The sequence below is a fragment of the Mustela lutreola genome, chromosome 6 (assembly GCF_030435805.1).
Source record: "Mustela lutreola isolate mMusLut2 chromosome 6, mMusLut2.pri, whole genome shotgun sequence".
NCBI classification, from domain to species: domain Eukaryota; kingdom Metazoa; phylum Chordata; class Mammalia; order Carnivora; family Mustelidae; genus Mustela; species Mustela lutreola.
In genome coordinates this window covers 53,417,038-53,436,906 of record NC_081295.1, presented here as the reverse complement: position 1 = coordinate 53,436,906, position 19,869 = coordinate 53,417,038, and the positions used below count along the sequence as shown (strand labels likewise).

At 36.5% G+C, this 19,869-nt stretch overlaps 1 protein-coding gene across 1 annotated transcript in view; it reads right to left on the bottom strand.

Moving 5' to 3' along the window:
* Positions 1-19,869, bottom strand: part of TMEM30A (transmembrane protein 30A) — a 38,174-nt gene that overhangs the window by 4,642 nt on the left and 13,663 nt on the right. Inside the window, 5 exon segments of the mRNA XM_059177259.1 lie at positions 1,199-1,405; positions 2,054-2,197; positions 3,492-3,579; positions 7,142-7,249; positions 9,731-9,838. Of these exon segments, the coding sequence (XP_059033242.1) occupies positions 1,199-1,405; positions 2,054-2,197; positions 3,492-3,579; positions 7,142-7,249; positions 9,731-9,838 (655 nt within the window).

Genomic DNA, 19,869 nt, shown 5'->3' with positions numbered 1-19,869 from the left:
AGGATAATGTTCTAACAGCACCTTAACTAGGTCTGTCTGTGCAAAATTGCTCCCATCCGGGGGCCTAGGTTACAAAACTGGGCTACTTTTAACCTGTCACTATCAAGTCATATTCAGTTGCATACTTGGGTGCAAAATCAAGAGACTAAGGATCCAAAAAGACATTTCTTTCGAAATTAGTTCTATTAATTTAACCATTCGTTAATGCATTATAAAACTGAAACTATACACTCATGGCTAACCTGGATTATGAAAACTCAAAAATACAAAGATCATTTACAAACATTCAAATGCAAATATTTGAGAAACTTTTCATTCATGATCTATGTAAGCACTGGGCTATAGATTAAAAAACATAAGGACTTTTGTTTAGAATAAAATGCAGTGTCCAATATTTTCAGCTAAGAAAGACTTTGTATCCAGGCCAATGTGGCTTGGTCTGACTACTTGAGTAAAATAGCTAGGGATACAGCCTGTGGTAGTTTTGTAGCTGATGGTAAAGTCATGGCCACTGGAGTCAATAACTTGTTTATGAACCCCAACTCTTCTACTTATTACCTGTACAACCTGGGATAAGTTACTTAAATGCTCTATGTTCCTGTATTCTTGTCTATGAATGGAGATGATAACCATCTCATAATGCTTCAATTAAATGTAACAATGCATGGACAGTACTTAGTAAAATGTTGACATATAATTAGAATGAAATAAATGATATATATAAGCACTAAAAGGTACACCCGAATTATACAGCTAAGGATAAAAATGTTTTGGTACTATGAATGGAATAATAGTTATAAACAATTATGTGGATGCAAACTAGCATCCACTGATACTTAATATCTAAAAATATACATCAAAACAGCCCACTACCATCAATGCTTATTTAGCATCAGTTATGCTCACTGACCTTTGAATTAAGCTCAATTACAATCTCTATTGTAGAAATATTTAGCTTATTAATAAATGAAACACCAGCATCTTAAATAATTTTACCAAATAATATGTTTGAATCCTAGTACAAAGTACATCAAAATTTAAAACTTCTGGAAGATAAAAAAAGATACTCTCATATATCCTCACATACTCCTGTAAAAATCAAAACTAAAACAGAGTATCATCTCATTTAACTGAGATAAGGCTGAACAACATTCCTTTCAAATTCTATCAATCTGTGCACATGGCCAAAAAAGGATACTGTACGTGATATTCAAATAGTATCGTCCAGCTGGTAACGTTGGATGTAAATCACTTTTCCGCTCTATAAGACGATATAACTTACGAAAAGTAGGTAATGCTGCAGTACGCATCCAAACAATAAAATCCTCATTTATGAACCCATTGTTATCTGGTTCAGAATCCAGCATATACACTGGTTTAACCCAGTTTACTGGCTTTGTTGTACCTTAAAAACAAAGGGGAGGGGTGAGAGGAGGGGACAAAATATTCAATTCTATTAAGAGTTTCACTTTCACTGAAAAGTCACTCAAATAAAACAAAGACATACAATACACAATCTAAGTGTTTTTCGTATTTCGAAGGTATAAATATATTCTAAGAAAGTCTTAAAATTTGGAGACAAACCAATTTCTCATGTAACAACAAATAACTACAAAGATTTGATGACTATCTCCATTAGGAAAATACTAAAAATTATGCCACTGAGTATATACCAAAAAGCAGATGATTTAATGCAAAGATATGATAAAAAAATTACATTGTGAAACTGAGGCATAATATTAAAAATAAATTTTAATTTATAACTATAATAAAAAACTGGATCTGTTTAAAAGAAACTCACCTGTAGTTTTAACACAATGGCTGAAATGCTTTTAAGAAAATACTAGAAAAATTCAAGATTAGAAATATACATTTCCTTCAGAATTTCAGTACATAGGAACATTCAGTGTATCTTACCTAAATTGGTGTGAAGTTAAGAAACGTTTTTTTAAAAAGCATAAACATTTTTAAGATTCTAAAGATAGAAAATTTTAGGTACTTCATTAAAACTCCTAACTTATATCACATTTTAAAGAAAATTAGTAAATTTTACCTTTGAATCGTTCTTTTAGACTTTCTCCTCCAGAGGGATTTCTGAATTTCACATTTTTATCTGTCCACCAAGCAATACCTTTCTTTTTCAAAGGAATAGGTGTAGGATAAGATTCATTGCCAACAAGAAATAATTCTAATGTATCTAAACATAAAAGAAGATATTGTTAAATACTGAAAATCCATAGCACCTACTATACTCTATGAGAAATGAGGATCTGATATCTGCTCCCCAAAGTGGCTGAACAGGAGGCAGGTATACAATGTACATTTGCTCCTGACTACTTAAACATGAACTATCTATGGTAATTTTATAATCCTAGATGGACTTCTCTTTCTTCAATACAATTAGAGGTCGCTTCTCCTACCTGGGTAACTGAGATGTAGTAAGGTAAATGTTTTAATATTAACCCAAGTAAAATAAGTTGCAGGGTAAATCTGCTTCCCCTCCTTTCCTTTAAAAAACACATTCTTACCCAGTTTCTGGCGTATCCATTTCTCTATCCATACTATCTGATATGGTAGCCTCCAGCTACATGGCTACGGAGCCACTGAAACTAAGGCTGGTCCAAGTGAATATGTTTTGTAAGTATGTATCTCAGAAATAAAAAATCTCAATACAAAAAAAAAAAGGAAACAAAATATTTCATTTATCCATTTTATATACTGAGTATCATTTATAGGTAAAAAGGTGGTATTTGGGGTTCAATAAAATATATTATTAAAATTAATTTTAGTTTTTGTTTTTAATGTCACTATTAGAAAATTTTAACACATACATGTCTCACATTGATGGTTTAGATTATATTAGTATCAGACAGTGCTGCTTTAAATGATCAACTATAGCTTCTTTGTACTGGTATAAATATTGAGTTGGCGGAAAAGGCAACCTGCCTTTTATTTTGTCATATATGAAATACGAAGATTAGCAGAATGTCTCTGCTTCTTCTTCCCGAGCGAGATTCATTCTTAAAATACGAGAATTCTCAAAAAAAAAAAAAAAAAAAAAAAAAAAAAGAGGTCACAAAATGTTCTAATACCCCATTAAATAACTAATTGATATATTTATTTTAAAGTTGCTCGGGGCACCTGGGTGACTCAGTCAGTTAAGCGTCTGACTCCTGGTTTTGGTTGAGGTCATGATCTCGTGGGTCGTAAGATGGAGCCCTGAGTGGAGTAGAGTCTTTGGGCTCTGCACCAGCAGGGAGTCTGCTTGAAGATTCTCTCTACCCCTACCCCCACTTGCATACGTGCATAGAGCTCCTGCACATGTGCAAGTGCTCTCTCTCTCAAATGAATACGTTTAAAAAAAAAAAAAGTTGCTCAATTTCTCAACTTCATTCATGTTTACTAGACTATCAAATCAGTATCAATAAATTATACACATTTTCCTATTTATATATGTTCATAATTTGTATTTCTTTTTATCTGTATCATACCATTAAACATGCTGTTGGCAATAGCTCCACAAGGAGCAATCGGTTTGTCTTCATTTCTTCGATAAGGCTCACATTCCTTACTGGGATTCTGATGTTCAGAAGGAAAAGAAGAAAGAAATTATCACATGGGCCTCTGGGAGAACTAAGAGCTAGTCTAATAACTGATTATAAATTCAGTCCCTACATGTGTCTCACTTGTAATGCATACAGAATAATTCTGTACTGTAAAGACTGTAACACCACATTTAAATACTCAAATTTTTTCTTAATGTTACTGTACTACCTTTTTATGTAACCCTTCCTTGCAAATACTTTGTCATATATGCATATATCAAATTGACTTTTTTAAAATTTTCGTATCAACACAAAAATCCTATCACAAAGAGTTTTCTGCTCAAGAAAAATTAAGAAGCAGTCTATTCTCAATCCAGTTGTGACATGATAAAAGGAATCTTCAATTGAAAGTAGACTGGAGGGGCACCTGGGTGGCTCAGTGGGTTAAAGCTTCTGCCTTTGGTTCAGGTCATGATCCCAGGGTCCTGGGATAGAGCCCTGGATCCGACTCTCTGCTCAGCAGGGAGCCTAATTCCCCCTCCATCTCTGTCTGCCTCCCTGCCTACTTGTGATCTCTGTCTGTCAAATAAATAAATAAAATCTTAAAAAAAATAAAAAGTAGACTGGATGCTCTAGTTCCACCTATGTACTATGTAACTTTGGGTAAGTCCCTTGATTTACCTGGCTTCACTTAGAAAATGAACACATTCAACTAGATAATCTCAAATTTTGTGATTCTGGGTTAATCCTGTGGTTCTACGTCAAAGGAAGGAAGGAGGGAGGGTGAGATTTTAAATACAAATAAACTCTTCAATACGGGATATATATTCTGGCCACTGAATTCTTCAGGAAGTTTTAATAGAAAGGAAAATACTTTTTTACTACCTAGGCATCAGAGATCCTGAACTAAGCAATGCTAGATACTTTCCAGTAACTGGTTTAGGAAAGCCATTTATTATTACCTAATACACCATGTATCCTGCAAGGTATTAGACACAGAAAAAAACAAACAAATAAATAAATAAAGTCCCTGCTTTTAAGTAGCTCACAGTATGACAGAGGAAACACATCCATATACAACCAATTATTATCTGAAATAAGAGCCATGATGAAGGAGTTTATAGTCATTCAACATGTATTTATTAAAAGTCTTCCATGTGTTAAGCACTGGCAAGGTGCTTGGTATATGGTGGTTAAAATGATCCTTGCCCTCATGAGCTTATAGTATAGTTGGGAAAATAGAAGACAAATAAGTAAATATATAATTACAAATTGCAGTAAGTTTTATGAAAGTGGTATGCCAAGTAATTAATAGGGGAAGGCAAAATAAATTACTTTAGAACCTATGATAAAGAAAAGTTTGTTCTGGAGATGATATAAGTTAAGACCTAAAAAAGAAGAGAAGGCAAGCATGTTGTGAGCAGGCAGAAGAGGGTTTTAAGCAGAGAGAATAATACAGGCCACTGAGAAAGAACCTGTTATTTCTGAGAAGATAGTAGGAGAATGTAGTTAGAGTATGGGAACAAGGAGAATAACGTATGATGACACTGGAGAATTATGCATAGTTCAGATCATCCTGAGATTTTACTCCAAATGCCAGTAGACCACTAAAAGATCATTTAAGTGGTTATCTACATTTTTAAAAAGATCACTACAGCGACTATGTAGAAAATGGCCTGACAATAGGGCCAGAACAGATGATATGGAGAGAGTTGGGAATGCATATGTGGGTAAAGTTTGTTAAGCAAGGTGAGAAGTGACTTGGCATAGGGTATGAATGAACTAAATATGTAAAGAAGTTATTTTGTATCCAAGGGCACTATATTAAGAGCAAGCCTCCACCAGAGACGACTTCCAGGGCAAGACTTAAACCAGTATTCTAGGCAAATAAAATGTAAATGCTGAAGGGCAGATTACTTGGTCTCAGGAATGGTTAGGAAGGAGCATACATCACCCAAGGCAGCCAGGCCATTAAAGGTATGAGTTGGAAATAAGGAAGTAGAGTGGAGTGGTAGGTTGACAGAGATTGTGAAGGACCTTACACACAATGTTTTAAGTAACAAAGACTTTAATCTGTCTTTAAAATCTTTGAAAGCCACCTGATCTTTAAAATCATGTATTTGGTTTAGCTCGGACATCAATAAATAACAAACTATACCTGTTTTTATAAATAAAATTTTATTGGAACACAGTTACAGTACACCCATTCACAAGTTTTGTCTATGGGTTACTATCATTCTACCGTGGCAGAGGGGAGTTGCTGTGTCAGAGACCATATGACCTGCAAAACTGAAGGCCTTTACTCTCTGGGCTTTACAGAAACAAATTCATCAATTCCTAGTCTAGGCTAAAAGCTTTTTGCTTGCAGCCTGTCAGCAAAGAATTGATCTCTGTTTCTTCTGCTTTTAGCAAAGAGGGTGTATCTGAATAAAGGAATTATAAAACAACCAACGTTTTCCAGGTCTCTCAACACACCCAATCTGTAATCCCAATCAAAAAATTCAGAAAGATCTAAGAACTTGGTGTGTCTCACAGAATATCATCTTCTCTGGATTTGAGTCCTAAAACCCCACATGGTACTGCAAAATATTGCAGACCTAACCAGAATCTTTCAAAAGACATGTTATTTCTTGAGATCCCAAACATTAGGAATGATCAATAAAACCAGTAGATAACCTAGAGCAGTATATGCTTACCAGGAGCATTCTGGTCACAATATAGTCCTAAACTGCATTCTAAGAGATTCATTATATCTAAGAAACCCAAAATAGCTCTGGAACTCTGAAGGTTTGCTACATTGGCAACACTAACATAATATACTTGGGGACCAACCACTACTATGAAAAGTTGAACAACAGTCAGGAAATTAAGATCCTCTAGCCCAATCCAGGCTGGGCATAAGAATGGGGGCTTTAGGGCGCCTGGGTGGCTCAGTGGGTTAAGCCGCTGCCTTCGGCTCGGGTCATGATCTCGGGATCCTGGGATCGAGTCCCGCATCGGGCTCTCTGCTCGGCGGGGAGCCTGCTTCCTCCTCTCTCTCTCTGCCTGCCTCTCTGCCTACTTGTAATCTCTCTCTGTCAAATAAATAAATAAATCTTTAAAAAAAAAAAAAAAAAAAAAAAAAAGAATGGGGGCTTTATTGGGGGAACCTGAGTGGCTCAGTCAGTTTAGCATCTGCCTTCGACTCAGGTCATGATCCGGGGCCCTGAGATCAAGCCCCACATTGGGCTCTCTGCTCAACGGAGAGCCTGCTTCTCCCTCTCTCTCTCTCTGCAGCTCCCCCTGCTCCTGCTCTCCTGCTCAATCTCCTGAGCTCTCTCCCTCAAATAAATAAACAAAATCTTGGGGGAAAAAAAAATAGGGAGCCCGCTTCTCACTCTCCCCCTGCTTGTGCTCTTGCTCTGTCAAATAAATAAATAAAATCTTCAAAAAATAGTAATAAAATAAAAAAGCAAAAACCCTCACTAAACAAACTACAAGTAAAAAGTTAACACTTTAATTTTATCCTAAATTATTAAATTTAACATTTCTAACTAAGCTATTACCACATGTTCTTATTTATATCTACATTTTCACATTCCCATCATTTTACTTACAAGTAAAGCACTAGAATCTCCATTTAGTTGACTATCATCTCGAGATTTCACGTAACGACGATGGTTTTGATAGAAATTAGACAGTCCATAATACATAAACACATTGCCCTAGAGAAAAAGAACAAAAACAATTTTCATACGAAACTGTTGGGTATAAACTTGTTTCATGCATATATAAAAGCTAGTCATTTGAACTTTACAAGTTTAGAATTTGTGATAACTTAAAACAAGTACTGGAGTGAATCCTACCATTCCTTAACAATCTAAAATACTACAAACTGTAAGTAAGGTTAAAGAAGGTATGTTAAAAAATTCAAGAATAAACTTTGAAATATCCTTAAAGACTTCAAAGAAGTAATATTTGCATGAAAAAAAAGCCCTCAAGATGCCTATTAGCCTATTCTACTTTCAACTTCAAATTTTCTCCCGTTCAGACTGGTCTCCACTGAGAGTCAACGTTTCAAAGGAATAATTATCAAACTTTCATTTATTGTCCAAGTTAATTCTGAACTTGGACATATTCTGAGACATAAAAAATTTCTTAACAACATACTATTAGTAAAGTATCTAAGTTAATGAGTTAATATATAACAATCAAGAAAAATACTTTAATATAGTTGGTAGAGCCACTTTAGAATAACTTGGGAAAGAAGGGTGACCGACATACACTATAATTCTTTAGAAGGTACCGCAAAACCATCTTGAATGACTTAAGGTTTTAAGAGGTAGCAAAAACATTAAGCTCTTTTCTCCTTTCTGGTTGCTACTTTTATAGTCTATAATCAAAAATAACTCAATAGGAGCCCCTTGTGTAGCTCAGTTGTTAAGCATCTGCCTTCAGCTCAGGTCATGATCCCAGGGTCCTGGGATCAAGCCCCACATCCGGCTCCCTGCTTAGCGGGAAGCCTGCTTCTCCCTCTCTCTCTGCTGCTGCTTCCCCTGCATGTGCTTTCTGTCAAATAAATAAATAAAAATATTTTAAAAAAATAAATAATAGGGGCACCTGGGTGGCTCACTGGGTTAAGTCTCTGCCTTCAGCTCAGGTCATGATCTCAGAGTCCTGGGATTGAGCCCCACGTGGACTTTCTGCTTGGCAGGGAGCCTGCTTCCCCCCTCTCTCTGCCTGCCTCTCTGCCTACTTGTGATCTTTCTCTCTCTCTCTCTCTCTGTCAAATAAATAAATAAAATCTTAATAAATAAATAAATAAATTTTAAAAATAACATTTTAAGTAGGCTTTATTTGATTTGCTATTTTCACATATACAATTACTTATTTAAAATTTTATTTTCAAATGTCAAATTATTCAAAACTTTCCCCTTCGATAGAAAGAAAATGTTCACGTGCTCGCTTCGGCAGCACATATACTAAAAAAAAAAAGAAAGAAAATGTTCACATAAGAACTATTTTTGGTTATCAAAAATACCACAGACACAAAGAATATGCTTAAGATAATCTCAATTAAGAAGCAGTACAGTAAATTCAACTTATAAACTGAAAAAGAAATCCTTTCAGTGAATACTGAGACAAAATAACTGAAAAGTCTTTCAGTCCAATGCAAAGTTTGGTCTTATGAAGGAACCCAGGGTCCACAAAAGAATGGGCTTTTCAGAAAAAGTTCTAAAATAGGTGTTTTTGGATGGGGAAAGAAACAACTGAAGCTTTCAAGTCTGTTTCATCTCAATTCTGTCTGTTCAGACAAAAGCAGAACTTCTTTACAGTTTTTTTCATCTCAGTGAAAAAAATCTGAATTTTTGAGGTTTAAAATTTATATGTGATTTCTGCTGAAACAAAGTAAAACAAATTCCTGTCTGCTCCCAAATTTATTTGCATGTTTTTTAAGATAGTTTTAGTCCTTTATTTCGGTGCACAAACATCTACAACTACTAGATGGCAACCACCTGCTGGGGACCACAAAAGTCAAACAGGCCTTTTAAGAAAATTTTAATTGTAGAAAATCTAAAAAGTGGACAAGTATTAAACTAATTTTGCTTCCTGAAGAATGAAACAATTTTTTATGCTGAATTTTCAGGTAAAGGAAAGCACAAACTGGTTTTGTCATGTCTATTCTGAATCCTTATGTCCTTTAGCATCAGCTCAATTTCCAGTAACAGGTATGAATGCAAAAGATACATAACTACACACACACACACACACACACAGTAGTGTTCTAATTGCTGTCAAGACATAAAAGCTCAATAAGGTTTCACTACGTGTTTGCATTTATGGCAATTCATATCTAATAGAAAAACAAGACGACTGAATAATGAATGACTTAGTAAATTTCCAAAGTAAACTTGCTTTAGTATTAAAAGTGGGCAAAATTATTTCATATAAATGATACATTGATTTGTAAAATAAAATTTTCCAATGAAAAGATAAAATGCTTTAAATTTAATTTATAAAGTACTAAACTGTTTAAATAAATACATGATATTTAATTACCAGACAGCATAATGCAAGAGTCAAACAAAACAATGTTCCTCAAAAGGATATGGACTTTGCTACAAAAATGAAATTAGTAAAAAAATTTTAATAAAACATCAATATTTTTAAAAGCAGGGTTTTTCTAATACATTGGGAATACAGACCTCAAATGACTGTTCCAGTGTGAAGTTAATGGTACAGTAACAAGGTGTCGCATTCGGAGACAAACATTTATTGCAGGGACTAGAAGGGTCTGTTCCGGTATAATCAATCTGTAAGAGAAACACAAAGTAAGCACTTCTTGGAGAAAGTGGATACACTGTGAAATAACTTGCTATTAGAAGAAAAAAATGAGTCAAATGAAGCAATGTATAGTCCAGGAAAAAAAGTTTTTACGGTTATCTATTTTGACAATCAAAGATAATAAAAACTGAAAAGGGTCCTACATTATTCTACTAGCTCATCTTTCCAAATAATTTCCTCTCTCCTTTTTACCAGGAGAAATATATTTATGCATAAAAAGTCAGATAAAAAATTCTAACTGCATGATATGTAAAGATTTAAACAGCTATATAAAGCCTAAATAATTAAAATAACAAGTGAGGGGTGCGAGGGGGGGTGCTCAAGTCAGTTGGGCATCTACCTTTGGCTCAGCTCATGATCCAGGGGTCCTGGGATTGAGCCCTACACTGGGCTATCTGCTCCCAAAGAGCCTGCTTCTCCCTCTCCCTCTGTTCCCCCTGCTTGTGTTCTGTCAATAATAATAAATAAATAAACTCTTTAAAAAATAAATGAATAAACATAAATTTAAAGAAATACCAAGTTGATACAGAGATCAGTAAATCAGTTATTGCTCTTAAGTCTTCCAATCTTTAATACTTTTCAGTCACCTCAGCTTTCATGGTATATTTTCAAAAAAAAAAAAAAAAAAAAAAAACTACTGGGGCGTCTGGGTGACTCAGTGGGTTAAGCCGCTGCCTTTGGCTCAGGTCATGATCTCAGGGTCCTGGGATCGAGTCCCGCATCGGGCTCTCTGCTCACCGGGGAGCCTGCTTCCTCCTCTCTCTGCCTGCTCTCTGCCTACTTGTGATCTCTCTCTCTGTCAAATAAATAAATAAAATCTTAAAAAAAAACTACTAATAGGTATCTCAAGAGCTACCATTTTCTTAAAAACCTGATGTAAAATAAAGAATTTGTCTTGTCTTTGTCCTGGTTTCCTAGCAAGGAGCTTCTAAAACCCTTGGATTTCTCCAATGACAAGGGGTATTTGTTTTTGATAAGCCCCATGACTCACACAGTAGAGTTTCTGCTAGAGACAGCCCAGGATGGGGGCTAGTCACCAGAAAGACTATGTATGATTAGGGACTTTGGCTCAGCCCAATCTCTGGGGAGAGGGGAAAGCCTGGAAATTTAGTCCAATTACATAGAGCCAATGTTTAATCAATCATGCCTGTGTCATGAAATGTAAAAAAATTAAAACAAAACAAAACAAAAAAAAACCACGACTCTGGAAACAGAAGCACAGGGGTGCTTCCTGGTTGGTTAACCCACTGATATACCAGAAGAGTGATGTGCCCTGATTCTATAGGGAAAGGGCACAAAATTCTATATTCAGGGCCCTACCAGACCTCAATTTATGTGTTGTCTTCATTTAGCTAGTCATAATTTACATTGTTTACAATAAAATTGTAATCCTAAGTATAGCACTTCCCTGAGTTAAGTTACTGAAACTGAGAAGGATCACAAGAATCCCAGATTTATAGCCAACTGGTCATAAGTACAGATGGCCTGGAGACCTCTAAACTTGCAACTGGTATCTGAAGGACAGTCTTGTGTATGTAGGGGTGGTCTTAGGAAGACCCTGGATTTGCAGCTAGTTGACCAGAAACGTCAGTAGCCTGGGGACCTAATTTGCAGCTGGCGTCCAAAGTGGTGGCAGTCTCTCGTTGGGAACCATGCCCTTACAACTGTGCAGTCTGATGCTATTTCAGGGTGGTTAGTGTCAGAATTGAACTGGAGCTGGCATCAGATGACCTGGCTGATGGCTAATATGAGTCTTTATAAGAATTTTTTTTAAATAGATACCATTATTGTATCAATATTTTATGGTCTTAAAAATCCTTTGTACTCTACCTATTTATCCCTCCCTCCCCTAACTACTGGCAACCTCTGATCTTTTTACTATCTCCACAGTTTTGCCTTTTCCAGAATGTTGTACAGCTGGAGTCACACAGTCTATAGCCTTTTCAAATTGGCCTCTTTCACTTAATAATATGCATTTAAGGTTACTCCATGCCTTTTCATGGCGTGATAGCACTCTTCTTTTTAGCACTGCACACATTATTCCATTTTCTGAATTTATCCATTTACCTACTAACGGACATCTTGGTTGCTTTCAAGTTTGGGCAATTACGAGTAAAACTACTATAAACATCCTCCTGCAGGTTTTGTGTGAACCTAAGTTTTCAGCCATCTGAATAAATTACAAGGAGTAGGAATGCTGGATTGTATGGTAAGAGCAAGCTTAGTTACCTAAGAGGCTGCGAAACTATCTGTATTGTTTTGCATTCCCACCAGCTGTGAACGAGTTCCTATTGCTCCACATCCTCACCAGCATCTGCTGCTGTCAGATTTTTGGATTCTCACCATTCTAATAGGTGTACAGTGGTATCTTGTTTTAATTTACAATTCCCTAATGATCTATGTTAGGCATCTTTCATGTACTACTTGCCATCTATATATTAGGGACCAAATGTATCCTCCCCAAATCAGCACTAATTGTCCATGTGATGTATGTGGAGGTGGGGCTGTTGGAAGGTAATTAGGTTTAGATGAGGTCATGAAAGTAGAGCCCCCATAATGCGATTAGTGTCCTTAAGAGTAGAGACCAGAGCTCTCTTTCTCTCTCCCTGTCCCGTGAGAAAAAAGGTGAGAAGGCAGCATCTGCAAGTGAGGAAGAGGGTCCTCACCAGGAACTGAACCTACCAATACCTTGATCTTAGACTACCGAGACTCTAAAACCATGAGAAATAAATGTCTATTATTTAAGTCACCTAGTCTGTGTTTTCCCTTCGGTTTTTGGTTTTGGGTTTTGTTTTGTAGCAGCCCAAGATAAAACAGTTTAGTACTAAAAAGTGGGGTGTTGCTGTAACAAATACCTACAAAGACAGAAATGGCTTTGGAACTATGTAAGTGGTAGAGGCTGGAAGAGACTGGAGATGGATGCTAAAAATAGAGACATTAAGGGTAAGGGTAATAGCAGCAGCAAAGAGCGAGCCCTGGGGCAAGAATGCCTGGCCCAGTGGGTCCTGAAGGTAGAAGAGCTTCAGATCGAAGACAATTACATTTGAGCCTTAATATCTAAAAGTATTTACTCACTAGATTTTGAAGACTTGCTTAGAACCTGTCACCCCTTTTTTCCTCTAATTTTCTCCCCTTCCAAATGGGAATGTCTATGATCTGTCAGTTCCTCCCACTGTATTTTAGAAGCACATAACTTATCTGGTTAAATAGGTTCACAGATGGAAAGACATTTTGTCTCAGGATGAACATACCTCAAGTGCCACCCATATCTGATTTAACTGATATTTAGATGAGACCTTAGAGTTGGTGCTGGATTGAGTTGAGACTTCGGGGTATACTGGGATGAAATTGAAGTATATTCTGCATGCAAGAAGGACATGAATTTGAGGAGAAGAAGGGTAGAATGTATGGACTAAATGTGCCCTCCCCAAATTTGTATGTTGCAACCCTAACCCCCAATATGATAGCATTTGGAGGTGGGCCTTTGGGAGGTAATTAGGCTTAGATGAGGTCATAACGGTGGGGTCCCTATGACAGGACTGGTGTCCTTAATAAAAAGAGGAAGAGAGACCAGAGCTCTCTTTCTGCCATGGTAAGGACATAGCAAGAAGGTGACCTCCTGCAAGCTAAGATGAGGGTTCTCACAGGAAATCAATCTACCAGCACCTGATCTTGGACTTCTTTGCTTTAAAGACTGTAAGAAATGACTATCTATTGTTTATAAGCCACCTAGTCTATGGTCTTTTGTTATAAGAGCCGAAACTAAGATATTGTATATTTTCTTGGGTGAGATATCTCTTAAGGTCTTTTGCCCAATTTTTTTTTTTTTTAAAGATTTTATTTATTTATTTGACAGAGAGAAATCACAAGTATACTGAGAGGTAGGCAGAGAGAGAGAGAAGGAAGCAGGCTCCCTGCTGAGCAGAGAGCCCGATGCGGGACTCGATCCCAGGACCCTGAGATCATGACCTGAGCCGAAGGCAGCGGCTTAACCCACTGAGCCACCCAGGTGCCCCTTTTGCCCAATTTTTAACTGGGTTTTTCATTTTCTTATTGCTGAGTATTAATAGTTCCTTGCATATTTTGGATAATAGTCCTTTAACAGTCCTTTAAAAAAATGTTTTTTCCTACTCAGTGGCTTGTTTTCTCACTCTTTCGATAAATAATAATTTTATGATAAAGTCTTTTATTTACTTTAATAAAGTACAAAGATTAGCCATTTAATTTTTATTTCTAAAACAACATTTTAAACTTTATATATGCTCAGTATTTTCTTACATTGAAAAAAAAAAGGTTAAAATCGGTCTATAGAAAATAGAGTCAGCAACTAACTGCAACATCTGATTGCTTTTTTAAAAAGATTTTTTTAAGTCAGAGAGAAGGAGAGCACGAGCATGTGCAAGTGTGGGGAGGGAGAGAGGGAGAGGGAGACCAGCAGAGGCCCCACTGAGCACAGGCTAGACACACGGCTCATTATAGGACCCTGAGATCATGATCTGAGCCAAATTCAAGAGTCTGACACTTAACTCACTGAGCTATCAAGGCACCCCAACATCTGCTTCTCAAAAACTACAAAACTGTTTAATAAATCCTGGTTTTGTCAAATTCCAATAATGAAATGTTCTCCACCAAAGCATATTTGTTTATTAATAAAACTTTGTTTACAGAAAATTTTTATTCACCCCAAATATCTAGGAGAAGTTAGGCACAAAACTAAAACAATCTAAAAACACAGGTCCCCTAAATGAAGAGAGGCAAAGCATATGTAATTTATACTATACCTGTTGAGCCACAACTTTCCACTCAGGGCCTATCCATACATAATATCCCACTTAAAACCCAACTTTTATGATTCTGAAGAGATGAAAGAGGAGACCACTTAGAAGGGAGAACTATATTTTAAAATCTATATTAAACTATAGTAATTTTTTTCAGTTTTTATTTTTTAAAAATCTCCACACATTTCTTTCTTTTGAGTCTTTCTTAAGACTAATTTAAGGATTTATGGGTGCCTGGGTGGCTCAGTGGGTTAAGCCACTGCCTTCGGCTCAGGTCATGATCTCAGGGTCCTGGGATGGAGTCCTGCATCAGGCTCTCTGCTCGGCAGGGAGCCTGCTTCTCCCTCTCTCTCTGCCTGCCTCTCTGCCTACTTGTGATCTGCCTATCAAATAAATAAATAAAATTTTTTAAAAAAGACTAATTTAAGAATTAAAAAAAAAAAAGTGGCCAGCTGTGCCTATTACCCTATTGTATGCCTTTGAACAAACCCCTCTCAAATCACTCTCTTTCAAATTAGTTTCTAGGGCAAAGTAGGAAAGAAAGATCATTAATTATGCAAGGACATATATTATTTATTTGAACAAAAATAATGAATTAATATGATGGAATGTAAAATATAATAAATTATACTACAGTATATTAAAACTGAACATTTTATTGGAACCGAGAATAAGGGGAGATAGCTATAACATTTTCATTACAATCTTTTGACATAATTTTCAAAATGTACAAAATATTGGTATGTCTTTTGATTTCAGGAAAATCTGAAAGGAATTTTTAAAAAATCATTATCATGAACATATTAAGCCTTACTACATTCAAGGCATAACATATGGTCCAAAATAAGATACAAAAGCAATCATACCTAAACTTCAACCTTGTTTACACATTCCTATTATACACATACTGTATTTCATCTGGTTCCCACCAAAATCCTATATTGTTATTTACACTGTACACACTGTACACAGAAACCTGCCCAAGCTCATACAAATAGCATTAGCTTGCACTAGGCTAAAACCAAGGATTTCTAACCCCAAACCCAAGTTTCTTCTACTGAACTGCTTTTTCCAAAGAATCATCAGTCTCCTCTGCCCTGTAGAAGACTACTTTATCAAAGGTATCACATGAATACAAAGAAAACGACTACAATTGCTAAATGCCAAACTGAATGGTAAAGAGGACCAACCGTAAGTACAAGGTGAACCAATAATTTTTTACTGAGAAGAGGAGGCTCTGAACTGAGCCATTAAAGAAAAAAAAAAAAAAAAAGGAAAAAGAAGAAAGATGTGTACAAGTGAAAGAGGGGACATTAGAGAAGCAAGAAGATAGAGGGCACAGGTATATCTCAGGACAATGAACATAAACACTTCAGATTTATGGACAGTTTTTCAGTTTAAGGAAGGTAAACTGGAGCCATAAGGATACTCTGTGTTTTACTAATTACTGTTTATTAAAATACACTAAGTGCCAGACACAATAAGCACTTAATATACATCATCTCATTAAAAAGTACAATAGTCCTGCAAAGTTTGTTTTTGTTTTCCTTATTTTGACCTAGAAGACTCCTATTTAGGGAAGTTTAGTAATTTTCTCAAAATTACCCTGTTAGTAATTATGAGCAAGAATTTGAACCCAGCTTTGCTTTGCTCCAAAATCTATGTTCTTTTCACAGTAGTAGGAAAGAAGGTAGGTACTGATTGTGAGTGAGAGAAGTAACAGAGGTACAACAAATAAGGCAGCAGGGTATCCTAGAGGACCGATAATATAATTTAAAGTTTTTAAAACATTAATTTTTTTATTAACAGGTAATACATCACTGTAGAAAAATTCCTCTCAAAAATGCTCGTCAGATAAACAGAGTGAAAGGAAGAAATAAACAGCCATATTTAAATTATTCATAGCCTCTTAAAAGCAATTGAACTTTTTTTAGATTCAGTCACTATTTTAATCTTTTTTGAAGATTATTTTTTAAAAAATCAAAAGCTTAATTCTAAACTTATAGCTACAGAACAAATGTAATCTGTTTTATCCAAATCAAACTCTATGGGTCATATGAAAGCTGCTGTATGTTTCTATAAATTAGGGAATCTGAGTGGGAACAATAAACAAGGATTTTACTCTTAAAAAAATAAATTTTTTAAATTACTGGATAGAGAAAGCACAAATAGGGGTAGGCGCAAAAGGAGAGGGACAAGTGGATTCCCCAACTGACCGAGAACCTAAAAACTACAAAGGGCTCATCCCAGGACCCTGAGATCATAACCTGAGCCAAAGTCAACAGCTCAATCAACTGAGCCATCCAAGCACCCCAAGGATTTTACTTCTAATTCAATCAGTTTCAATCTCATACGTGAGATGATAAATTTATGAATTAGGTAATAATATAAATTATCTTTAAAGAAAGGACAGCAATAGCAAAACTAGCTCTTATTTCCCAACTGTCTTCTTCATGCCAGAACTGCTCTTAACCTTTTACAGAGAGGAAATCGAAATTCCAAGGTTAAGTAACTGCACCAAACCAAAAAGGTTGGTATGTGACTATGGTATGTGACTGGGGCTGCTGTAACTAACTGCCACAAACTGGGTGTCTTTCAACAAAGTGTAACTTATTCTCTCATAATTCTGGAAGCTAGAAGTCTGAATTTTAGGTGTCAGCAGGGCTCTACTCCCTCTGGGACTCTGGGGAGACTCCTTCCTTGCCTCCTTGTAGCTTCTGGTAGTGGCTACCAATTCTTGGTGTTCTCTGGCTTGCAGCTGCATCACTCCACCTCTGCCTCTATTACTGCCTTTTCCCTATGTGTCTGTCTTCACATCACCTTCCCTCTGCATCTGTTGTCTATCTCTTCTTATAAGGACACCAGTCATATTGGCTAGGAGCCCACCCTTTCTCTCTGCTCCTCCCTTGCTTGCTCTCTCAAATAAAATAAAATCTTTTAAATAAAGAATAAAATTGGTGTCAATTGTGAGTATTCTGATGTTTTAAACAGTACAAAGTCTTCATATTTTTCAACTTAAAGACAGATTGAAAACGATTTTGTTGGGGTGGCTCAGTCTGTTAAGCGTTTGCCTTCAGCTCTGGTCATGATCCCAGGGCCCTGAGATCCAGCACCTCAACGGGCTCCCTGCTCAGCTGGTAGCCTGCTTCTCCCTCCCTCTGCCTGCATCTCTGCCTACGTGTGTTCTCTCCTCTCTGTGTCAAATAAGTAAAGTCTTTTAAAATTTTGTTGTGATTAGTAGGTATTGCTGAGGTCAAAGGCAGGCAGCTCCAAGATGGGCCACTTAGGCATTAACGTTATTTTGAGCTAAAAGTAATCAAAACCCAGCAGACTGAGGAAAAGCTCTTCACTTTCCCCTCAATTGCCTGCTTTTACCAGGAAGAAAGCTATTCAGAGAGATTCTTCTTTACCAAAGAAACTTATCTACATAACAACGCAACCTTTGCTTTCTAAATACCTCCTTTTGGGGCACCTGGGTGGCTCAGTGGGTTAAAGCCTCTGCCTTCAGCTTAGGTCGTGATCCCAGGGTCCTGGCTCACTGCTCAGCGGGGAGCCTGCTTCCTCCTCTCTCTCTGCCTGCCTCTCTGCCTGCTTGTGATCTCTGTCTGTCAAATTAAAAAAAAAAAAATTATAAATACCTCCTTTTACCTTCCTGCTAATGGTATTTTTCTCTTGTATCCTCAGACCCCTACTCCTCTCCTTAGCTCATATATAAGCGCAACGTTGCCTGACTGCCTGGGATTTCCAGGTCTGTGTGGGTTTTCTGTACATGGATTACCAAATTTGATTTTCTCCTGTTAATCTGTCTCATGTCAATTTGATTCTTAGTCCACCTAGAAGGATCTTAAAGGGTACCAGATATTCTTCCTCCCTGACAATATCATCCCAGGACTATCTTAATTTTTAGTATTTGAAATGTAATTTTATAATATAAATTTTCATACAAAGTTTTATATATGACATTTAACCCATTTCTACACACAAAAAAACAAACTCTAACATAAAATTCCTTAAAAGTCTTACTAAGGTTATCAAGTTATAAAAACTGCCTAGGATAGAAATGATGAAAAGGGCTTTGCTAATTATGATCCAAACTATATAACAGGGTAGGTCAAAGGAACAGATAAATCAATGAGTAAAGCAGAGCTTTCTATTTGGAGGAATACATGGTCATTTCTATACAAAATGTTGTTTTTGTATAGTCCAACAGATGTTCAAATATTAGTGGCTTTTACCTTTGTCTCCAGTGCTCCTTCCTGGCAATGCTGTCTTATACCACGTGGCATCCATTATACCGCCCTTTCTAAATTGTGACTGGTCTTATCTCCACCACCTAGTCCAATTTTTAATTCCTAGATGTATTCACTTGGTTGAGTTTCTTACCTCCTAATTGAACTCTTACCATCTCTATTTCAAATCTATGGTGATCTTTTCAAAATTAAGCTATATGTATGTGATTTTTTAATCCTTTTTGGTTGTGCTTCACTAAAAACTTGACTTTAAAAAAAATCAGTAATGATAGGTCATTGAATCCCTGATCTCACACCCAGTCAGTGGTTGTCTTTTGATACCTTAAACGGTACTAAAAGAGGACTTATTTCAACTACCTCCATTTTGACTTCAGTCTGTATTTTCTAACTGATTCTTTCCAGCTTATTGATTAACTCAAGCAAAAGATCCTACAGGCAAAGTATCCCCATGACTGGGGACCAAAATTACCCCCTCAGCATTAAAGACTACCCTGAGCCAGCAAAATGAGCATGGCTGACCCCCAAGACAATGACTCACCTGACCTTTACTGCCCACCTGTGTGTACCCAGTGAACTTTGTCCCACATTTTCCTTATATAAACCTAGAAGTATTTTCAACACTTTGGAGACAGCCTTTGGGAAACTAGTCCACTACCTTCCCGTGTTGGCCACACTGAAATAAATTCTCTTCTTGTTTCACCACTACTCCTCTTTCTGTCTTTGGATTTTGTCAGTGGCAACTGGCCTAATCTGATATATTTGGGACCCCCGGGAGCCAGGTGCTCTTGCACCTCTGTGTCCTGGCTACAGTATCACAGCATCCAAGTTCAAAATCTCAACATCAACTTTGGCATTGGCCTCCGAGTTCTGCTAATTCTTCCTTAGCAATATAATTAGTATCCCTGAATTTGACTCTCATTGCTTGCACTACAGATCAAACTTTGAGACCTCATTCTAATATTTTTAAAAGGA